The 15974-nt window shown below is 52.1% G+C and overlaps 6 protein-coding genes across 6 annotated transcripts; 2 read left to right on the forward strand and 4 right to left on the reverse strand.

Annotated features, from left to right (window-relative positions):
* The first annotated feature begins 79 nt into the window (after positions 1-79).
* BJX67DRAFT_362682 (WD40 repeat domain-containing protein) lies at positions 80-2085 on the forward strand. Its single transcript, XM_071030021.1, has 2 exons — positions 80-223; positions 284-2085. Exons 1-2 carry the CDS (start codon positions 116-118, stop codon positions 1898-1900), a joined length of 1725 nt encoding a protein of 574 aa, XP_070882785.1. The 5' UTR covers positions 80-115; the 3' UTR covers positions 1901-2085.
* Positions 2086-5675, reverse strand: BJX67DRAFT_362684 (EF hand domain protein). Its single transcript, XM_071030022.1, has one exon. The coding sequence runs from the start codon at positions 5565-5567 to the stop codon at positions 2220-2222; it is 3348 nt and encodes a 1115-aa protein (XP_070882786.1). The 5' UTR covers positions 5568-5675; the 3' UTR covers positions 2086-2219.
* Positions 5676-5745: 70 nt separating this feature from the next.
* BJX67DRAFT_362686 (putative MFS multidrug transporter) lies at positions 5746-8060 on the reverse strand. The gene is made up of 6 exons (XM_071030023.1): positions 7602-8060; positions 7289-7546; positions 7089-7233; positions 7003-7036; positions 6269-6942; positions 5746-6219 (listed from the first exon to the last, which is right to left on the reverse strand). The coding sequence occupies exons 1-6, from the start codon at positions 7809-7811 to the stop codon at positions 5876-5878; spliced, it is 1665 nt and encodes a 554-aa protein (XP_070882787.1). The 5' UTR covers positions 7812-8060; the 3' UTR covers positions 5746-5875.
* A 15-nt stretch (positions 8061-8075) lies between these two features.
* On the reverse strand, positions 8076-9725 carry BJX67DRAFT_362693 (methionine aminopeptidase MAP1). Its single transcript, XM_071030024.1, has 3 exons — positions 9441-9725; positions 8988-9386; positions 8076-8919 (listed from the first exon to the last, which is right to left on the reverse strand). The coding sequence occupies exons 1-3, from the start codon at positions 9576-9578 to the stop codon at positions 8248-8250; spliced, it is 1209 nt and encodes a 402-aa protein (XP_070882788.1). The 5' UTR covers positions 9579-9725; the 3' UTR covers positions 8076-8247.
* A 69-nt stretch (positions 9726-9794) lies between these two features.
* bna4 (kynurenine 3-monooxygenase) lies at positions 9795-12098 on the forward strand. Its single transcript, XM_071030025.1, has 3 exons — positions 9795-10138; positions 10321-10535; positions 10591-12098. Exons 1-3 carry the CDS (start codon positions 10021-10023, stop codon positions 11764-11766), a joined length of 1509 nt encoding a protein of 502 aa, XP_070882789.1. The 5' UTR covers positions 9795-10020; the 3' UTR covers positions 11767-12098.
* Positions 12099-13261: 1163 nt separating this feature from the next.
* On the reverse strand, positions 13262-14529 carry BJX67DRAFT_374293 (uncharacterized protein; the record flags this gene model as incomplete). Its single annotated transcript, XM_071031529.1, has 3 exons — positions 13262-14183; positions 14262-14330; positions 14435-14529. 3 exons carry the CDS (start codon positions 14527-14529, stop codon positions 13262-13264), a joined length of 1086 nt encoding a protein of 361 aa, XP_070882790.1.
* Positions 14530-15974: the final 1445 nt, after the last annotated feature.

Here is a 15974-nt window from a genome sequence, read left to right on the forward strand (position 1 = left end):
GGTTGCTTTTGCGCAGATGGCGGTGTGGACGCCCGTAAAACTTCTCCCAGTTTCTGTCCCTCTTCTTTCCACCTCCGCCCAAGCAACCATCCTTTCTTCTTCCAAGCTCCATAAAATGGCTTCGTTACTTGGAGCCAACTATGACTCGAGCGACGATGATGGCCCCGTCGTCCAACTAACCTCCGCCGGTAAAATCATCCCCGCACCCGAAGTGAACACAGAGGTTTGGTCCCCGCGATGCCCTCACCAAAGCACGAACACGCCATGCCTAACAGACCTACAGGATCAAGCGCATATGCAGATGATGCTCGCGAACACCTCGTCTAATGCTCTCACTTACAACGCTACATATGACGACCTTTCGCGGCCCTCGCAAGGCCCCTCGAACCCTTTCAAATCCGCCGATGCAGGGAATGGCCTGAAGCGCAAGAATGTCCCGACTGGTTTCGCCGAGGAGGCTGCCATTAGCGAGGCGACGTTTACTGCGCAACATCGCACATTTCAGAGTTTGGGGTATACTCGCAACCCTACGCTTCCCGCACAGTTTGTGGGAAACCTCGACCATGCGGCCCAGTTTGGTGGACGAGATGTCGTGCAGATGAAGCCGTCAAAAGAGGCTTCCGCGGCGTTGAGGGCAAAACGCCAGAAGAAAGGTGATTCCAGCGTTGTTGAGGGCCCAGGCGCGTATCTCGGTCCGTGGGCGAAGTACCGGGACGACGACCAAGTCTATGACGAGGAGCTGGCCAGCGACGAGGAATTGGTTGAGGTGGAGGAAGGAGAAGAAGAGCAAGTTGGGATGGCTCCTATGCCGGCTATGAGCAAAGAAGCAACAGACTACCAAGACGACATGTCGAAGGTCGAAACAACCGAGTTCCACGGCTCCGAGCAATTCGATTACCAAGGTCGGACGTATATGCACGTCCCTCAAGATCTGGATATCGACCTGAAGAAGCCCACGGGCAGCGTCAAGAACTACGTGCCCAAAAAGCTTGTCCACACCTGGAAATCTCACACCAAGGCGATCACCTCGCTCCGCTTCTTCCCACAATCCGGCCACCTCCTCCTCTCATCTGCGGCTGACGGCAAGGCCAAGATTTGGGATGTATACCATTCTCGCGAACTCCTCCGCACATTCTCCGGCCACTCCAAGTCCATCACAGACACGGATTTCCACGTAACCGGGAAAACGTTCCTCACAGCCTCCTACGATCGCCAAATGAAACTCTGGGATACAGAATACGGCAAGTGCATCTCCCGCTTCTCAACGGGCAAAACACCACACGTCGTCCGCTTCAATCCCAGCCCTGAGCTCTCGCACGAATTCCTCGCAGGTATGTCGGACAAGAAGATTGTCCAATTTGACACCCGCTCTGGCGAGCTTGTCCAAGAATACGACCACCACCTCGCAGCCATCAACACCCTCACCTTCGTCGACCAAAACCGCCGCTTCATCTCCACCTCCGACGACAAATCCCTCCGGGCCTGGGAATACGGCATCCCTGTGCCCATCAAGTTCATCGCAGAACCATACATGTTTGCCCTCACACGCGCCGCCCCGCATCCAAACGGGAAATACGTCGCCTTCCAATCAGGCGACAACCAGATCGTCGTGTACGGCGCGACAGACAAGTTCCGGCAAAATCGGAAAAAGAGCTTCCGCGGCCATAATAATGCGGGCTACGCGATTGATCTGAAGATCTCGCCGGATGGCCAGTTTATTTGCTCCGGTGACTCCGCAGGGTACGTCTGCTTTTGGGATTGGAAAACGGGCAAGATGTATCATAAGATTATGGCGGGGGGCAAGGAGGGCGGGGCGACGACTTGCTTGGATTGGCATCCGCAGGAGACGAGTAAGGTTGTTACTGGGGGTTTGGATGGGATTATTCGGTATTGGGATTGATCTATTCTGCTTCGCTTGTTATCCATGGGTGTTCCGGGTATTCGGTTTTGTCCTTTGGGTTGTATAGTATATCCAGGTTTTATCTATACCAGAGATGAAAGGGAAAGAACTACTGCAATGAATGATATAGAATTGGAGAAGCTACGATTCGCAAATACTCATTGCGGTGGAGATCATAAATTTAGTATGCCTTTTATCACATTTATTCCAGTTCACCGAACGTCCTAATATACATGCCATTCTCTTGAGCATACACACGGGAGAAGCGTCACCTTTAAGGCGAAGCACGCCGCCAGAAAAATCGGAAGTAAACTAAAAGCTAGAAACTAGCCATCTCAATCCAACCCGACACAAACGCTAGCCTCCTCCCACGATCAGCTGCCATGCGCCTTGAAAACTCCTCAAAGTTGAGCTTTGCGCCTGTCCCGCCGCGCTCCTTCGCTTCTCTCTCGACGCGGTTCAGATACGCCCAGCGTGAGAGTATTGCTTGCGGTGGAGGCGCTGTCGGGCCTTGACGTTTTGGTATGGGTGAGGAGGACGAGGAGGGTGGGGGGAGGGGTTGGATTGGGGATGGGGCACGTTTTGGGGCTGTGGCTTCGGCTTCCGGCGAGGCGGGAGAGAGGGAGGGTGGAGCAGGGAAGGTGGGTGTCGTGCCGTTGGGGTGGAGACGGAGGGAGGAGGGAAGAGTGAATGTGTTTGTGGTAAAAGGGAGTTCGGCATCGTCGTTTGGACGGTGGTGAGGGAGTGTAGGGTCGTAGTCTGGATCAAGTTCGAGAGAGGGCTCGTCCATGACTTGGAGGGAGGGCGAGTGGGAACGCGGTGATGGTGAGAGAACTAGGTTGTCCTGTGGTTCGAGAAGGGAGGTAGAAGGTTCTGCGGCATCATTCTCATCGGGATTGGCAAGATGGGTAGGTCGGAGGTCGTCGTCCTCTTCCGAGTCGCTATTGCCATCCTCGTGAACAGGTAACCTTGGCTCGCGAGACGGTGGTGCAAGGATAGGGCCGTCTTGAGCAGAGTCTAGCATAGGACTACCGACAGAATACCCAGCACGTTCTAGGAGTTCGCCCAGTGGCCGTTCCTGGTAATTGGATAGTACTGGCACCTCGTCGGCATGATCTTCGCTCGGCTGTAAGTTCTCGCGGTTATTGTTTCCAGCCTCCATCTGCTCAACGAGTTCGATGTCGCGAGCCCAGATCTTGCGTTCGGCGCGAGTCCGGTAGCACTCCATGAGCAAGTCCTCTTTCGGCTTGAACATGATGTCAAGGATCTCGTTGAACCCTTGCTGGGTTACTTGATACAATATCTCTTTCCCAACATCTCTCTCGACTTCGGGGACTTCAAAACCACCCCATCTCTCACCGACTAAAATGCTCCGAGATGATGTTGACGGATTGGATCGGGCATCGCAATTCTCGTCATCCGTCAGGTCATCCTGGAATCGCACTTTTGAGGAAGATCGTGAGCGTGGTGAGGGTGGTTGCGACTCGTAAACCGGCTCCGGTGCATCAACCTCATCATCTTCATCAACATCAGAATCAGTCCGGTAGCCATCAGGTGGGGTTCCGCCGTCCTCTTCGTCCGTATAGAACGCTCTTCGGCGCCAGCGCTCATCAATTCCATGCCTCCGAGTCGACTCAACGCGCCTTTGATCGCTGTCACACATTCGATTATACACGGCCGCTCCAATGCGAGCTCTGTCGTCTGGGTCTGTGATCTCGTCAAGGGGAACGTACGAGCCGAGTGCAGCCACAATATCATCCGTCTGAACATGTTCCGCGGGAGGCCAACGATCGCTATTCGCAGATGAGTTATCTGAATCACCGTCGTGATCATCCCCCTCCCCGTCGGTCTCATCCCTAGTCCCTCGTCTGCGTCTACTACCAGAAGCCTCTGCTGCGCTTGACCCTGCGGGGCCAGCGCGTACCGACACAGGAAGCAGAGGCTGCGATCGCCCGAATTGGCGTCTAACCGCTGCTTCTCCAACGACGGAGTGTCGGTCACCAGTATCAGCTCCATCAGGTCGAAGAACGCCGTCACTGTCCACAATTTCCATGTCCCCATCCTGGTTAACACGCTTTCCCTCACCAGTCCTTGAAGGCTCTCCGGCAGGGATGCTACCAGGGAAGGCGGAGCTGATAGGCTGACTTCCAAGCACAACATCGCGCGCACCACCTTCAAGGAAATCGTCCTCCATACCAGCAACCATGTCCCGGGTCAGTTCTCTGCTAAGCGTGTAGTATGCGCGGAACACGCGCAAAAAATCCTTGCGCTCCACAAATCCGTCTCCATCAATGTCGTACCCGCGGAACACGCGGTGCAGCCGTTCGTCGTTACTTTTATTGTTCAGGCTGGCAAGACCCTTCAAGAATTCCTCAAACCCGATGAGTCCATCATTATTCGTGTCATAGAATGCAAACATGCGGTCGTAAATCAAGCTAGGCGGCGGTGGGCGAACGGAGGTATTGGGGACAAAACAGCGATCAAACGTTTTGCGATCAATAGCCATGTATAGCTTGTTCGGATCTTCCGACCATTCGCGATTCGCCAGACAGCGGAACTGGTCCCACAGAGCTTCCAGTTCTGTTCCCTCGAAGCCGGTTTGCTTCATCAAGCGCTTTGCTAGTGGCCGTGGAAGACTGCGCGGGAGCATCGAAGGTTTTCCGGGATACCAGACAGGCTGGGACTGCCGAGGATTGCCCAGAAAGGGTGCCGGTATCCTGACTTTGTAGAAAAGATGTGTCTTGATATGTACTTGCATCGCCTCGCAGGTCTCACAAAGATCGTAGTCAATGCAGTTAGCACACCTGTAACGGATTCCCTGGATGGGCATAGCTCCACAGCTGTTGCAAGTAACCCCTCGATGAATGTAACCGTCCTTCCTTGCCTGATCCTCGGCAATATGGTAGAGAAGATTCAGCAAATTCTGACCTTCGCGTGCCTGCATCGAGTCATTGTTCCCTTCCCGCCAGGAGAACACACTCTGATCATCCACAACAGTCTCGCCACCATCCAAGATCTGTACCGGTTGTGATTCATCCGGAAAAGTCGAAGTCGACAACGTAACCCTCTCCCCATTCTGCCGTCGACGACGTAGCTCCTCTCCATAGTTCTCGTCGGCATTAAACCGCTCGACGGCCCTCTCGATTCCAGACCGGGAGATCCCACGCCGCCGGAGCTGTTCTACCAGGTATGCCCTCTCGGGGCTCTCCTCCTCCAGTGTATGTGCCGATGGAAAATCCAGGGCAAAAAACGACTCCAGGAACGTGTCCTCCATCATCTCGCGCATCCGTTCAGCATGGGCTTCGGGGACCCCGACTTGCTCCATGAGCTGATCTCGCGTCGCAAGAAGCGACGGGAGTAATCCACTCTCTACCCTACGGCCATCTTCCGTTTCTATCCGAAAGGTCCCGTATACTCCGTTGTGACGCTCCAGTTGCTCTAAGTGGGCGATGGCTCGAAACGAGGGAGTGTCGGTAGGTCCAGGAACTTCGGAGTCATTTCTCCTACGGCGACGAACGGCTTTTTGGCGTCGAATGGGGGACTGGGATGAGGAGGAGAAGAGGTGATTGCGAAGATACACGAGCGCGTATGCCGCAGCCACTCCGGAGAATAGGTAGAGGAGAGGACGGTATCGGGCAAAGGTCAGCCTCGGTTGCGGGTCTGACATGCTTGCATAGATGTCGGAAATGGTTATGGAACGAAAATCATCATTTTCTGACTCTAGACGATGCCGGTTCGTGGCAACGAAGACAAGGTTGAGGTGCTGAAGTTGAGCTTGTTCTGGTGAGAAAAAGATCCGAGAAGGCGGAGAAGAAAATCATCGCCGCCTTCCAACGCAACAGCAATCTCAACAAATCTCTAAACTTTTATTTCTAAATTATATTGGCACTGAGTTCTAGCTCAAGAGCCCTGCTGCAGGAAATATCCTCTATACACGTTCTTATATGCAGATCGTATGTCCAATCCACCCTATCATCAGCGCATCAGGCTTTTTTCCCGAATGAATAGACTGCTCACGAAGGCAAAGAAAACCACACCGATCAAAAAGGCAAAGCCCTTGTTTGTTGCCCACCCGTAGCAGTCTCTGACGGACTTTGCAACATCCGGATCCAAAGTCTTGATATAATCAAGGCTCTGTCGCACCCCTTCGACAATGCGATCAATATCCTTGCTGTCGCGCAAGGCTGATCTCAGCCGTCCCCGTAGAGCCTGCTGGACGACGGTGGACGACAGAGCAAGGCCAATGACAGAGCCTAGAGATCGGAAGAGATAAGAGCACGCGGTCACGACAGCTTGGTCCTCTGCGGTGGCGTTTGAGACTATCAACCGGTTAGTCGGGCGCAAGGTAGATATCAGTCGGGAACATACTCAAGCTAATCAGTGTCGTTGTAACACCGATGCCATTTCCGAACGCACAAGCTACTGTTCCAATGATTAAAGGCACCAAGCTGTCCGTGAACCCCCCAGAAAAGAGGAAGATCACGGCAAGTCCCAGAGTGAGTAGGGCGTATCCAGCCGCAGTCAACCAGTAGTACTTTCCAGTCCATTTCATGACGTACCCAGAGAATAGGGAGCCTGTCACACCGGCACAAATACAAGGCAGAAGTCGTAGGCCAGCCCCCGTCGCCGAAACACCGTCCATAGCCTGGAAGTACAACGGAAGGTAGAACAGACCAGACATCCAACCACCAAAACTGAAGAAGTTGCATCCATAGGCAGCGACAAAGCCACGGTCAAATATGATGTGACCGGGCGCGAATGGTTCCGTCGCATAATATATCTCAACCACAACGAAAAGGACGAAAAGGAAGGCTGAAACGCTGAGTGAGACCAGTGTTAACGGCATCGTCCACGAGACATTACTGCCTCTGTCAAATCCGACAAGGAAGCCTAACACCGCTCCAACAAGCACAATCGCTCCGGGGAAATCGATCCGGCGAAGTTTCGTTTTCCAATGGCTATCTTCCGGGGCAGGCAGATCTAAAACGAGGGACACCGCAGTGAAAGCGATAACACATAAAGGAAATTGAGCAATGAAAGCCCTATACATGAGTCAGATCAGGTCCTAGGAATGCAACTATTTTGATCACATAAAAACGTACCATCTCCAGCCGATATAATCAGACAGAACACCACCTGTTAATATGGGTTAGGAGGGGGAAATACAGGCAGAGCTCGAATTCCGTACCTAAAGGGGCGCCGATCCCCGAGCCAGTCGCGTATATAATGTTAATGACGCCCTGCCAGACACCTCTATCGCGAAGAGGAACGATATCACTCAGAATGATGCTAACAACAGTAGTCATACCACCACCACCAACACCCTGAAAGACCTGGAAAAAACCCCATCAGCCAACAGATCGTAGATAATTAGAGCCTCTTCCATACACGAGCACCAATAAGCTGGTAAATATTCTGCGCAAGACCGCAGAATAAACATCCTACCCCAAATACGGCATACGCGAACAACAGGCACGCCTTCCGACCAAAGATATCACTCAGTTTGCCGTAGAGCGGTTGGAAGGATGTTAAGGTCAGAAAGTAAGAAGTAGCAATCCAACTTGTTGAGTTCAATGCCTCCAAATCAGAACCAATCTTTCCATAGCTAGCCACAATAATTGTCTGATCGGTTGCCGATAGGAAGACCTAACGAGTGTCAGTAAATGCGAATATCTGATACTGGGAAGGGGAACGGTCATACTCCGATCGAGATTGCGGGGAGAATATAAGTGAGATTCAATCCGCTCTCCCGCGGCTTGGTCGAGTCTACCTCTTCGCCCGTACGACCCTGCTCGGCCAGTGTTGCGTCCGCATGCACATCTGCCCCGGCTGTGGAGGAGTAAGAAGCATTGCCATTGCCCTGCGACCCCAGCAACGGGGATGTCTCTGAGCACGGCCTCTCTGGAGACATACTGCGAGCCAGAACACTTTCTCACAGCCTCCGCCAACCGGAAACATGGGACTTCACGAATTGAAGTGTGAGTTGATTGACTCATAGCCGATTCCACCATGCCGATGGTGGAGATGTGCTTCGGTCACGTGCCGATAAGAGCTCCACCCTCAAGCGTTTGCTTTCTATCGCTGGATAATGATTGGTTCAACCGGTTACTCGGAAGGCGGGGGGTGGCAAACAAATCGAGATACAAGCGGAACCATCCGCCGAGGAACCTTTCGATGTTGACAAAATGCTCTATACCTGTGTGTGGCTATCTAATGCTATCGACTGCTATCCTAGGTATACTATATACAACGTCTAGCCAAATTCCGCCTCTCATTAGCCGTAGTACTGGAGTCATGCAAAATTCGTAAGTCTGTTCATGTACCGTCGTAACAAAAAGTGTTACCAATCATGATTCCGTCTTCGCCTCGTCTGTTTCGCCTGTATTCGGTATCGGAATAGGTCCGCCAGGAGAATCTGGCAGTCGGGCAGTCAAAACTTCAACACCCTCCTCAGTCACCAAAAGCGTATGCTCAAACTGGGCAGATAGTGAGCCATCCGCCGTGGTGCTTGTCCAGTCATCCGGCCATAGACGATCGCGGTGTGTACCGACATTGATCATAGGTTCGATTGTGAAGCACATTCCGGGCTTTGCCGTTCCTACCGCCTTGTTTTTGGCGTAATGAGGAACGTTGGGAGCGCAGTGGAACAGTTGGTTGATCCCATGGCCGCAGTAAGTCTTGACCACACTGCAGTTTCGGCTCTTGGCATGCTTCTCGATCACATTCCCCGGATCACGGAAGAGCATTCCTGGTTTGACGATCTCAATGGACTTGTCCAGGCATTCTCTCGCGGTTTCTACAACCCGCACAGCGTCCGGGTTTGACCGAGCCTTCTCCCCAACGTAGTATGTTTCGTTGATATCTCCGTGGAACCCTTTGTGATATAGAGTGACGTCAATGTTGACAATATCGCCGTCTTCGAGCGGCCGTTGGTCCGGAATCCCGTGGCAAATCGTCTCATTAATCGACGTGCAGACAGATTTAGGGAAATGAACGTAGTTTAGTGGTGACGGGTAAGACTAGATCCATGTCAGAATCAGAACCCTCAAAATAACGATGTCCTAAAGGTTTGCATATGGTTACTGACCTTGCGTTCAACACACGCCTTGTGGACAACTTCGTCGATGAAGTCGGTGGTAACCCCAGGCTTCAGCTCCCGCGCAGCAATATCAAGAACCTCTCGCGCTAATCGGCATACTCTGCGCATGCCCTCTTGCTCGTCCTTGTTCAGGATAGTGATGTTGTGTCGCCCAACAAATTTCTGCTCCGAGCGGGGGATGCCATCCTTAGCGTAATCAGGGTGAGGGATAGATTTGGGAACAGTCCTCATCGGCGATAGCGGGTAAACAGGTCTCAAAGATCCGGTGAATTGAAAGGAAGGAAAAGGGTTGAAATGTCCGGTGGCTGGGTCTGGTTCAGAAACTACTTTCGGAGGTAACAGGTTGGTGAGGAAATTACTCTTTTTATGGAGAACTTTGTGGTTGCTCTACGCAAGTCAGTCAGCATCGGTAGATCTAAGCGTGACAATCGAGTCGCCTACCCAGCTCCGTTTGAAACAGTCCTGCGAGCAGAAGGGACTGTCCAGGCCCATCTTGAGGCATGTTGGGCACTGCAAGGCTCCCGCATGGTTGGCACACTCTAGTCCGAGACATTTTCGAGGAGCGACTTCGGCTGTCATGTTTGTGATGTATTTTTCGAGATTTCTTGAGATAGAAGCTTTTGTTATGATTGAGAGTGAAAAGCAGCTTCAAGAGCAAATGGAGCAGGATAAGGTCGCCGCCAGAAAATTCTTGCGGGGTCAATTCTGTTAGAGGCTAACCTAAAATGGACTAGTGCATATTTTCTTATCGAGAACCAGGAACAGACTAGCGCAGCAGCAATCATCACGTGCACGGCTCTGTTGTCCACGAGTCTATTCCGCTAATCCCCAAAAGGAATACAAAATTCTCCGAAGTCGCAGATCTCGTGACTGAGCATTGCCGTTTGCGTCATGGCCGAGAAGGTCCCGGCCGTTCCGGTACGACAGCGGAGAAATTTCATCCTTGCATCTCAATCCATAGGTCGGACAGTCGCACGGAGTACACGGATCCCTGGTGAACAATTGCTTCTTCCCAGTGGCCATGACGTCCCGAGCCAAGCAAAAGGTGGTGGTGGTCGGAGCAGGTCCGGTGGGTTCTCTGGCAGCTCTCTATGCAGCAGCCAGAGGCGACGATGTTGAGGTATATGAGTTACGAGGAGGTTAGTCCCCCTTTATCCGCCCTCCGTGCACATTCCAAACCTACGTGATGTTGTGCGGCTTGATCGTGACCTCGGATATACCATTCAACTGTATATATATTTGGATGTGGGCGGACACTGCAGCCAACCATGCATGGCTCTTGCAAACTCAAAAAGTGCTCACACCGCATCTTGCTTTGCAGATCTCAGGATTCCCTCGACAGTTCCCCTGAATTTTACGAAGTCTATCAATTTGTCATTATCCCATCGCGGAATCACGGCGATCAAGGGGTCGAAGCGAGAGAATGTCATAAGAAAGATCCTCCAAGAAGCATTTCCTATCTATGGACGCATGATTCACGGGGGAGGCGATGGGAAGTTATGGGAGGCGCCGCAAGCCTACGATGTCCACGGCAGGGTTAGTGCTCCTATAGCATGTACCAAAACGCGCCACAGCTAACAGGGCGACTTAGAACAATCATTCAGCGGATAGAGGCACACTAAACAACGTCCTCCTCGATGAGCTGGAACGAATGCCCAATATCAAACTATTCTTCAATCACAAATTGACTGGCGCCGATTTTAGAGCTAACAAAGCCTGGTTCGAACGCCGAATACCCGGCGAAGCACCCCTTCCGGGCTCGTCGGGCCGAGTCCCTGAGATAGAGGTGGACTTTGACTACCTAATCGGTGCAGATGGGGCCCATTCGGCCACAAGATACCATATGATGAAGTTTGCTCGAGTCAACTACGAGCAGGAATATATCGACACGCTGTGGTGCGAATTCCGCATTCCACCATCACCGCAGAACGACTTCCTCATCTCCCCAAGCCACCTTCACATCTGGCCCGGCAAGGAATTCATGTTTATCGCCCTACCATCGGTCGACAAGTCCTTCACCTGTACTTTGTTTGCGCCAGCCATACACTTCGCGAAACTCGAACGCTCCACACAAGACCTGCTCGAGTTTTTCGGCGCCCACTTCCCAGGCGTCAGCCCGCAACTCATCTCCCCCAATGACCTCGTCGAACAGTTCACCACAAATCCTCACCTCCCACTCATCAGCATCAAATGCAAACCTCACCATTACAGCTCCAGCGTCGTCATCGTCGGCGACGCCGCGCATGCAGTCCTCCCCTTCTACGGCCAGGGCCTCAACGCCGGCCTAGAAGACATCCAAGTCCTTTTCGAATACCTAGATGCAAATGGCGTATACAATCCTGATGCGGATCAAGGTGCGCGAGCTCTCGCCCGCCAACTAGCCTTCCAGGAGTACACGGACAATCGTGCGGCAGACGCACACGCCATCAACGACCTCTCGCGTCAAAACTACGTCGAGATGCGGCAGGGTATCAAACAACCCCTCTATCGATTACGCAAGTACATCGAAGAAGCACTCTACCACTACGTGCCGAGTCTGGGTTGGCAGACCCAGTACACCCGCGTTTCCTTCTCTAACCAGCGATACTCGGAGATCATCCAGGTGAACCGGAGGCAGGGCCGGATTCTCGGAGCTGTTTTCGGGTCGACGATTCTCTCAGTGCTGGCGATTGCCGGTGTTTTGGTCTGGAAGCAGCCTACTCGGGTTTCGCCGTTGGCCGGACTGAGAGAGGTATCACGGGGCCTTCTTTCGAAGATCTCTGGTTGACGTGGTTGAGGTCAACAGGGAACGAGGGAAAAAAGAAAAAAGAAAAGAAAAGAAAAGTGCGCTTCCACATTCTTAGACTTCATTTCATTGTCACTATTTATCGTCTTGTTTTCTTGATTATATCGACATCAAAATTCTCTACGAGACGAGACTATGCTGCGACTAGACAACCCCCCTCTACCAGCGTTGTACATACACATTACCCAAGTATATAGCTCCTACGAAGAATATCCTGCGTTGCCGTATTACTTGTCGACGGAAATGACTTCTTCGGGTGGAAAATCCAAGATGTCCCGGATCCTTACGATGTAGGTAACTGCACGTCAACCCGAGATAGGTAGTGAACAACAATATCCGTAAATCTAGATTGCGTCCATGATCAAGGACGCATGCGTCCTCTGCGTTGCCCGGATTCCAGTGGTCCAATGAAAATGGGCTGATGGTAAAAAAAAGACGGACGAGCCCACCTCTTTCCTTTGTTTTTCCTTCGTTGATCGTGGACGGCCAGAGGTAAGTATGGTGGGTTGGTGGAATTTGGTGTGCCAAGATCCTCATTACCAGGCTGTGCTGGCGTGCTTTCTTGGAATTTAGAGATTTTCATCGGTTTCATCCATGGATTCTTCTTACTTGGGCTGGATATGAATGTTAGTGACCAAGTGGTGAGGGCTGGGAGCGGATCGATCCAATTCAGACGGCCACGGCCCTTACAGTTGGAGAGATATCAGTAATACCACGAGAAGAAAACCCGACTGTGAAAACGGAGTCAGAATGCTGGGTTTAAACAGGTTCATAATCCACAAACGCAACACATTGAACCCCTTCCCAACATGACCGTGACTCTGGAGCTAGGGTATCCCGTTCTTTACTTCCAGCCTTGGGTGCGTACAGTACAGAGGGTAAAGAGCTTGTATCCCAAATCATCCCAGGTCTGGCATAGACCGTCTCAGACACAAGAACCAAACAAATAGAGGCTCGGAACACACGGAAGAGGATCGCTGGGGATAGTCTGGCGAGCACACGAACAACCAACGTTGAGGAGCATAGCGGAGCCGGGACAAAACGGGGAGCACATCGTGTTGGCGAGGAATTATTGTTGTGGGTATGTTAGCGGGAAGGGGTACTCAGAGGCTGTGACTAGCGGGAAAATATCAGAGGGAATAAGCAACGGAAGACTCTGGGAGAGTCTGCTGTATCATATCCCGAAAGGTTTCATTTCTTCGGGTCCGAGGCAGGATGTCCAGGAATTGCGCTCCATTCAAGTGAGGGGGATGGGTACAACCAAATTCATAATCATGGGATATATCATATTGATCCGTGGAAATTTCCTGGGGTAAATGGATTCCTGGAATAACTGTGGCATGGCATGTTTCCATATAAAGATGGTATGTAGAGGAAGCCAGAAACGCAGAGTGGCCCAAGGGAGACATCAGCTTTATGGCAGAGGCCACATGAAGCCCGGAAAGGGAGGTAATCGGCGATTATAAGTCCACTCCATTCAAGGAGTGACAAACTTGACCCGGCGGTTACGCCGTTCTTGGATGCGTTTTTCCGTATCAAGATAAAGACGATCAAGATATTCCATGGCACTGGCATCCTTAAGGATCTTAGCCACCTGAATTCCGGCAGAGATGAGTTGGAGGACATTTCGGTCATCCTTAATAGGCCGCGACTGGTGCTTGGCAGCATGTCTCATTTCCAGAGAGTTCTCCAGCACCGTAACTAGTTGTTTAATCTGGCCATTATACAGTACCCTGGCGGGTATACGGCGTTTTGTGGCTAGTCTTCTGAGAAGGTATACCCACTCAGTCCATTCACGGTCTGAAGGGACCCTCACCTGTCTTTTGTCTGGCTCCAACGGAATTGGGAATCGGTACTTAGCGACGAAATCAAACGCACACTGTGATAAGCGGTCGTTTACTGAGGCCAGGATTCGATCTTGCTCTGAGACATCAAGATTAGTAGGAAGATGGGGTAGATCCCGGCCTTGCGCCGCGATCAAACGAGGTGACGGTGGGTCTAGAAATTGATGAGGTCCATCAAACTCATCTCGGTTTGAAGGACGCCTCTGGGAGTGGTGTCGAACGGTCCCTTTGTATTTGTCCGTGGTTCGGCGGCCTTTCCTTTCAATAAGGTACTCCGCATTCTCTGGTGGCTTCCCGAAATCGTAGTCCCGTCTGAGAGATTCCACTGGAAGGCGAGCGGGATGACCCAGCTCTCGATACATAGGTGTCGAGTGTGGCAATGAGCCTCTTGGAGAGAGAGCTATAGCCCCTGGAGAATGCGAAGATACTGGAATAGCACCATGGGGGACGGAAAAATCGAAATCCGGCGACACAACTTTTGCGGTCCTTGAAGTAGCAATTTGGGTGCTGATGGGGCCAGTGTCAAGTGGTGGAACAGGCGAGAATGGTTTTGTGCTGGACGCATATCTTAGTATTCAGGCGGCCCCATTTTCCCAGAACACTATCGAATGAAAAGGTGGGACGGTGAAGTACCTTGGTTGATAAATCACGGGAGCTTCTCCGGAAGCTGTATATACCGGTTGTTGGCGAGGGAATATGGAACTGGATAAGGTGAGCTCGTCTCAAACATAGCACTCCGATCGGCAAGAGTTCAGGACAGTGGGAAGGGGAGAGAAGAGGGGATATAGATGCCTGTTAAAGCTAACCTCGGACGAGACCATGAATCTGAATCGGTACTCAGTGAATGTGTGTGGGAGCTGCTTCCTGTGCTAGTACTTGTACCTGAGAAGTACGAAGACATCGCTGATAATGGAGGCTGGACGACGATGGGCATGGGTTGAAAGTACATAGAGGAGTGAAATCGCGGGACTAAATGTAACAAATGATACGCGCAAAGCGGGTGAATTATATGAAAGTCAGAATCTCATGTGCTCTACTGATGAACGCCTAGGCTGTAATGTGTGTATGGTCGGAGGTAAAGAAATCATCAACTCAAACGGCAGCGAGGCATATATGTAAAAGCCAGCACTCAGTGGCCGGGATGGACCGAAAGAGAATCTCCATTCGTGTGAGGGAGAAGCCGGGCATCAAGCGCGGATGGAGTCGTACACGGTGGACAGCGGAGCCAAGGGTCAATCTCCACGGACCAGTGGGATGGGGACGAGAGATGGACGGGGCAGCGGTCACGATAAGTTGACGATGGTGATCAAGCAATCAGCACAATGGAAGATCTCCGAGGCTAGACTCCTTTGCCGTCTCCGTATCGATCAGGTGAAGGAGCCGTCGTAGCCATTGAGAGCGCTTTGGCATGGATGAGCGCGAAGGAGACCCCAAGATTTTGTCCCCACAGGTTGAACGTGGCCAACTTTCGTAAGCCGATCCTATCCGCAAATGAGATGGAATCGCAAACCAGATGAGGAGAAAAAAGCAAGGGTCGAGGTGGATGGTTAGGGTTTTGGGCAGCAACGACACAAATTAGTAGGGCGCATGCAACCGCGAGGCACAAGAGCGGCAGACTCCTCAAGGCTTGGCCCCATAGCGAATTCAGTCTGGCTGGAATCACATTCCAAAAATTCGTTGCTCGACCTGGGCTAATTTCCCCGAAATTCGATCCTCTGCATCCCTGGGCGGCTTCAAATGGCTGACGATGTGAGGAGCCATTGGATACCATGAGACGAAAAGTCGAGGACTCGGCAAGATCATCTGCAGTCACCGGCTCGAGGTTAGGCCGAACCCTTCAACTGCTCTTCCCAGGTTTCTTCAAAGCCGAAGGCCTGGTATTGTGCTAATTCTGGCGGTCAAGGGCAGGAATCTTCTGGCCATGGTTGAACTACATTTGTACGGTTGGCGCTCATGCTGTCCACGAAGCATAGCGACAAGGGGAAGGGCCCTGAGTCAAACCTTCTGCGTCCGACTTGCAGCCAACCCATTCCTCCCCGTTCTATTCGGCTTTACTCGAACACGGGGGTGAGAATTCCCCCAAGAGCCGTCTGAGACACGGGAAGAGCGTGTCGTGTGAACGACGCGAATCCGCTAAGACCTCAGACTCGCAAACTTGCTCAACAGTCGCCTAAGGTTGGGAGACGAAGTGTGGAGCTCCATCATGGGGCCCTCACCCGGCCGGGCACCGAGCCCCTGGAGAGTTGGGCAGACATATCACTGCATGTATTGTCGCCCAAACTGGAACTGTCTCGGTGAACCAATCCCTCTTCGGAAGGGCCCTTGCGGGTGACATCGAGACGATCG

The sequence above is a fragment of the Aspergillus lucknowensis genome (assembly GCF_044049455.1).
Source record: "Aspergillus lucknowensis strain CBS 449.75 chromosome Unknown BJX67scaffold_47, whole genome shotgun sequence".
In the NCBI taxonomy this organism is placed as follows: domain Eukaryota; kingdom Fungi; phylum Ascomycota; class Eurotiomycetes; order Eurotiales; family Aspergillaceae; genus Aspergillus; species Aspergillus lucknowensis.

Bases quoted from the DNA above. Each gene is read 5' to 3' on its own strand.
- BJX67DRAFT_362682 (XM_071030021.1), top strand. From the start codon at position 116: ATGGCTTCGTTACTTGGAGCCAACTATGACTCGAGCGACGATGATGGC. The intron at 224-283 runs GTTTGGTCCCCG...ACAGACCTACAG, and splicing joins CACCCGAAGTGAACACAGAG to GATCAAGCGCATATGCAGAT.
- bna4 (XM_071030025.1), top strand. From the start codon at position 10,021: ATGACGTCCCGAGCCAAGCAAAAGGTGGTGGTGGTCGGAGCAGGTCCG. The intron at 10,139-10,320 runs GTTAGTCCCCCT...CTTGCTTTGCAG, and splicing joins GGTATATGAGTTACGAGGAG to ATCTCAGGATTCCCTCGACA. The intron at 10,536-10,590 runs GTTAGTGCTCCT...AGGGCGACTTAG, and splicing joins CCTACGATGTCCACGGCAGG to AACAATCATTCAGCGGATAG.
- BJX67DRAFT_362693 (XM_071030024.1), bottom strand. From the start codon at position 9,578: ATGACAGCCGAAGTCGCTCCTCGAAAATGTCTCGGACTAGAGTGTGCC. The intron at 9,387-9,440 runs GTAGGCGACTCG...TGACTTGCGTAG, and splicing joins ACTGTTTCAAACGGAGCTGG to AGCAACCACAAAGTTCTCCA. The intron at 8,920-8,987 runs GTCAGTAACCAT...ACATGGATCTAG, and splicing joins AGGCGTGTGTTGAACGCAAG to TCTTACCCGTCACCACTAAA.
- BJX67DRAFT_362686 (XM_071030023.1), bottom strand. From the start codon at position 7,811: ATGTCTCCAGAGAGGCCGTGCTCAGAGACATCCCCGTTGCTGGGGTCG. The intron at 7,547-7,601 runs GTATGACCGTTC...GACACTCGTTAG, and splicing joins TCCCCGCAATCTCGATCGGA to GTCTTCCTATCGGCAACCGA. The intron at 6,943-7,002 runs GTACGTTTTTAT...ACTCATGTATAG, and splicing joins GATTATATCGGCTGGAGATG to GGCTTTCATTGCTCAATTTC.
- BJX67DRAFT_362684 (XM_071030022.1), bottom strand. From the start codon at position 5,567: ATGTCAGACCCGCAACCGAGGCTGACCTTTGCCCGATACCGTCCTCTC.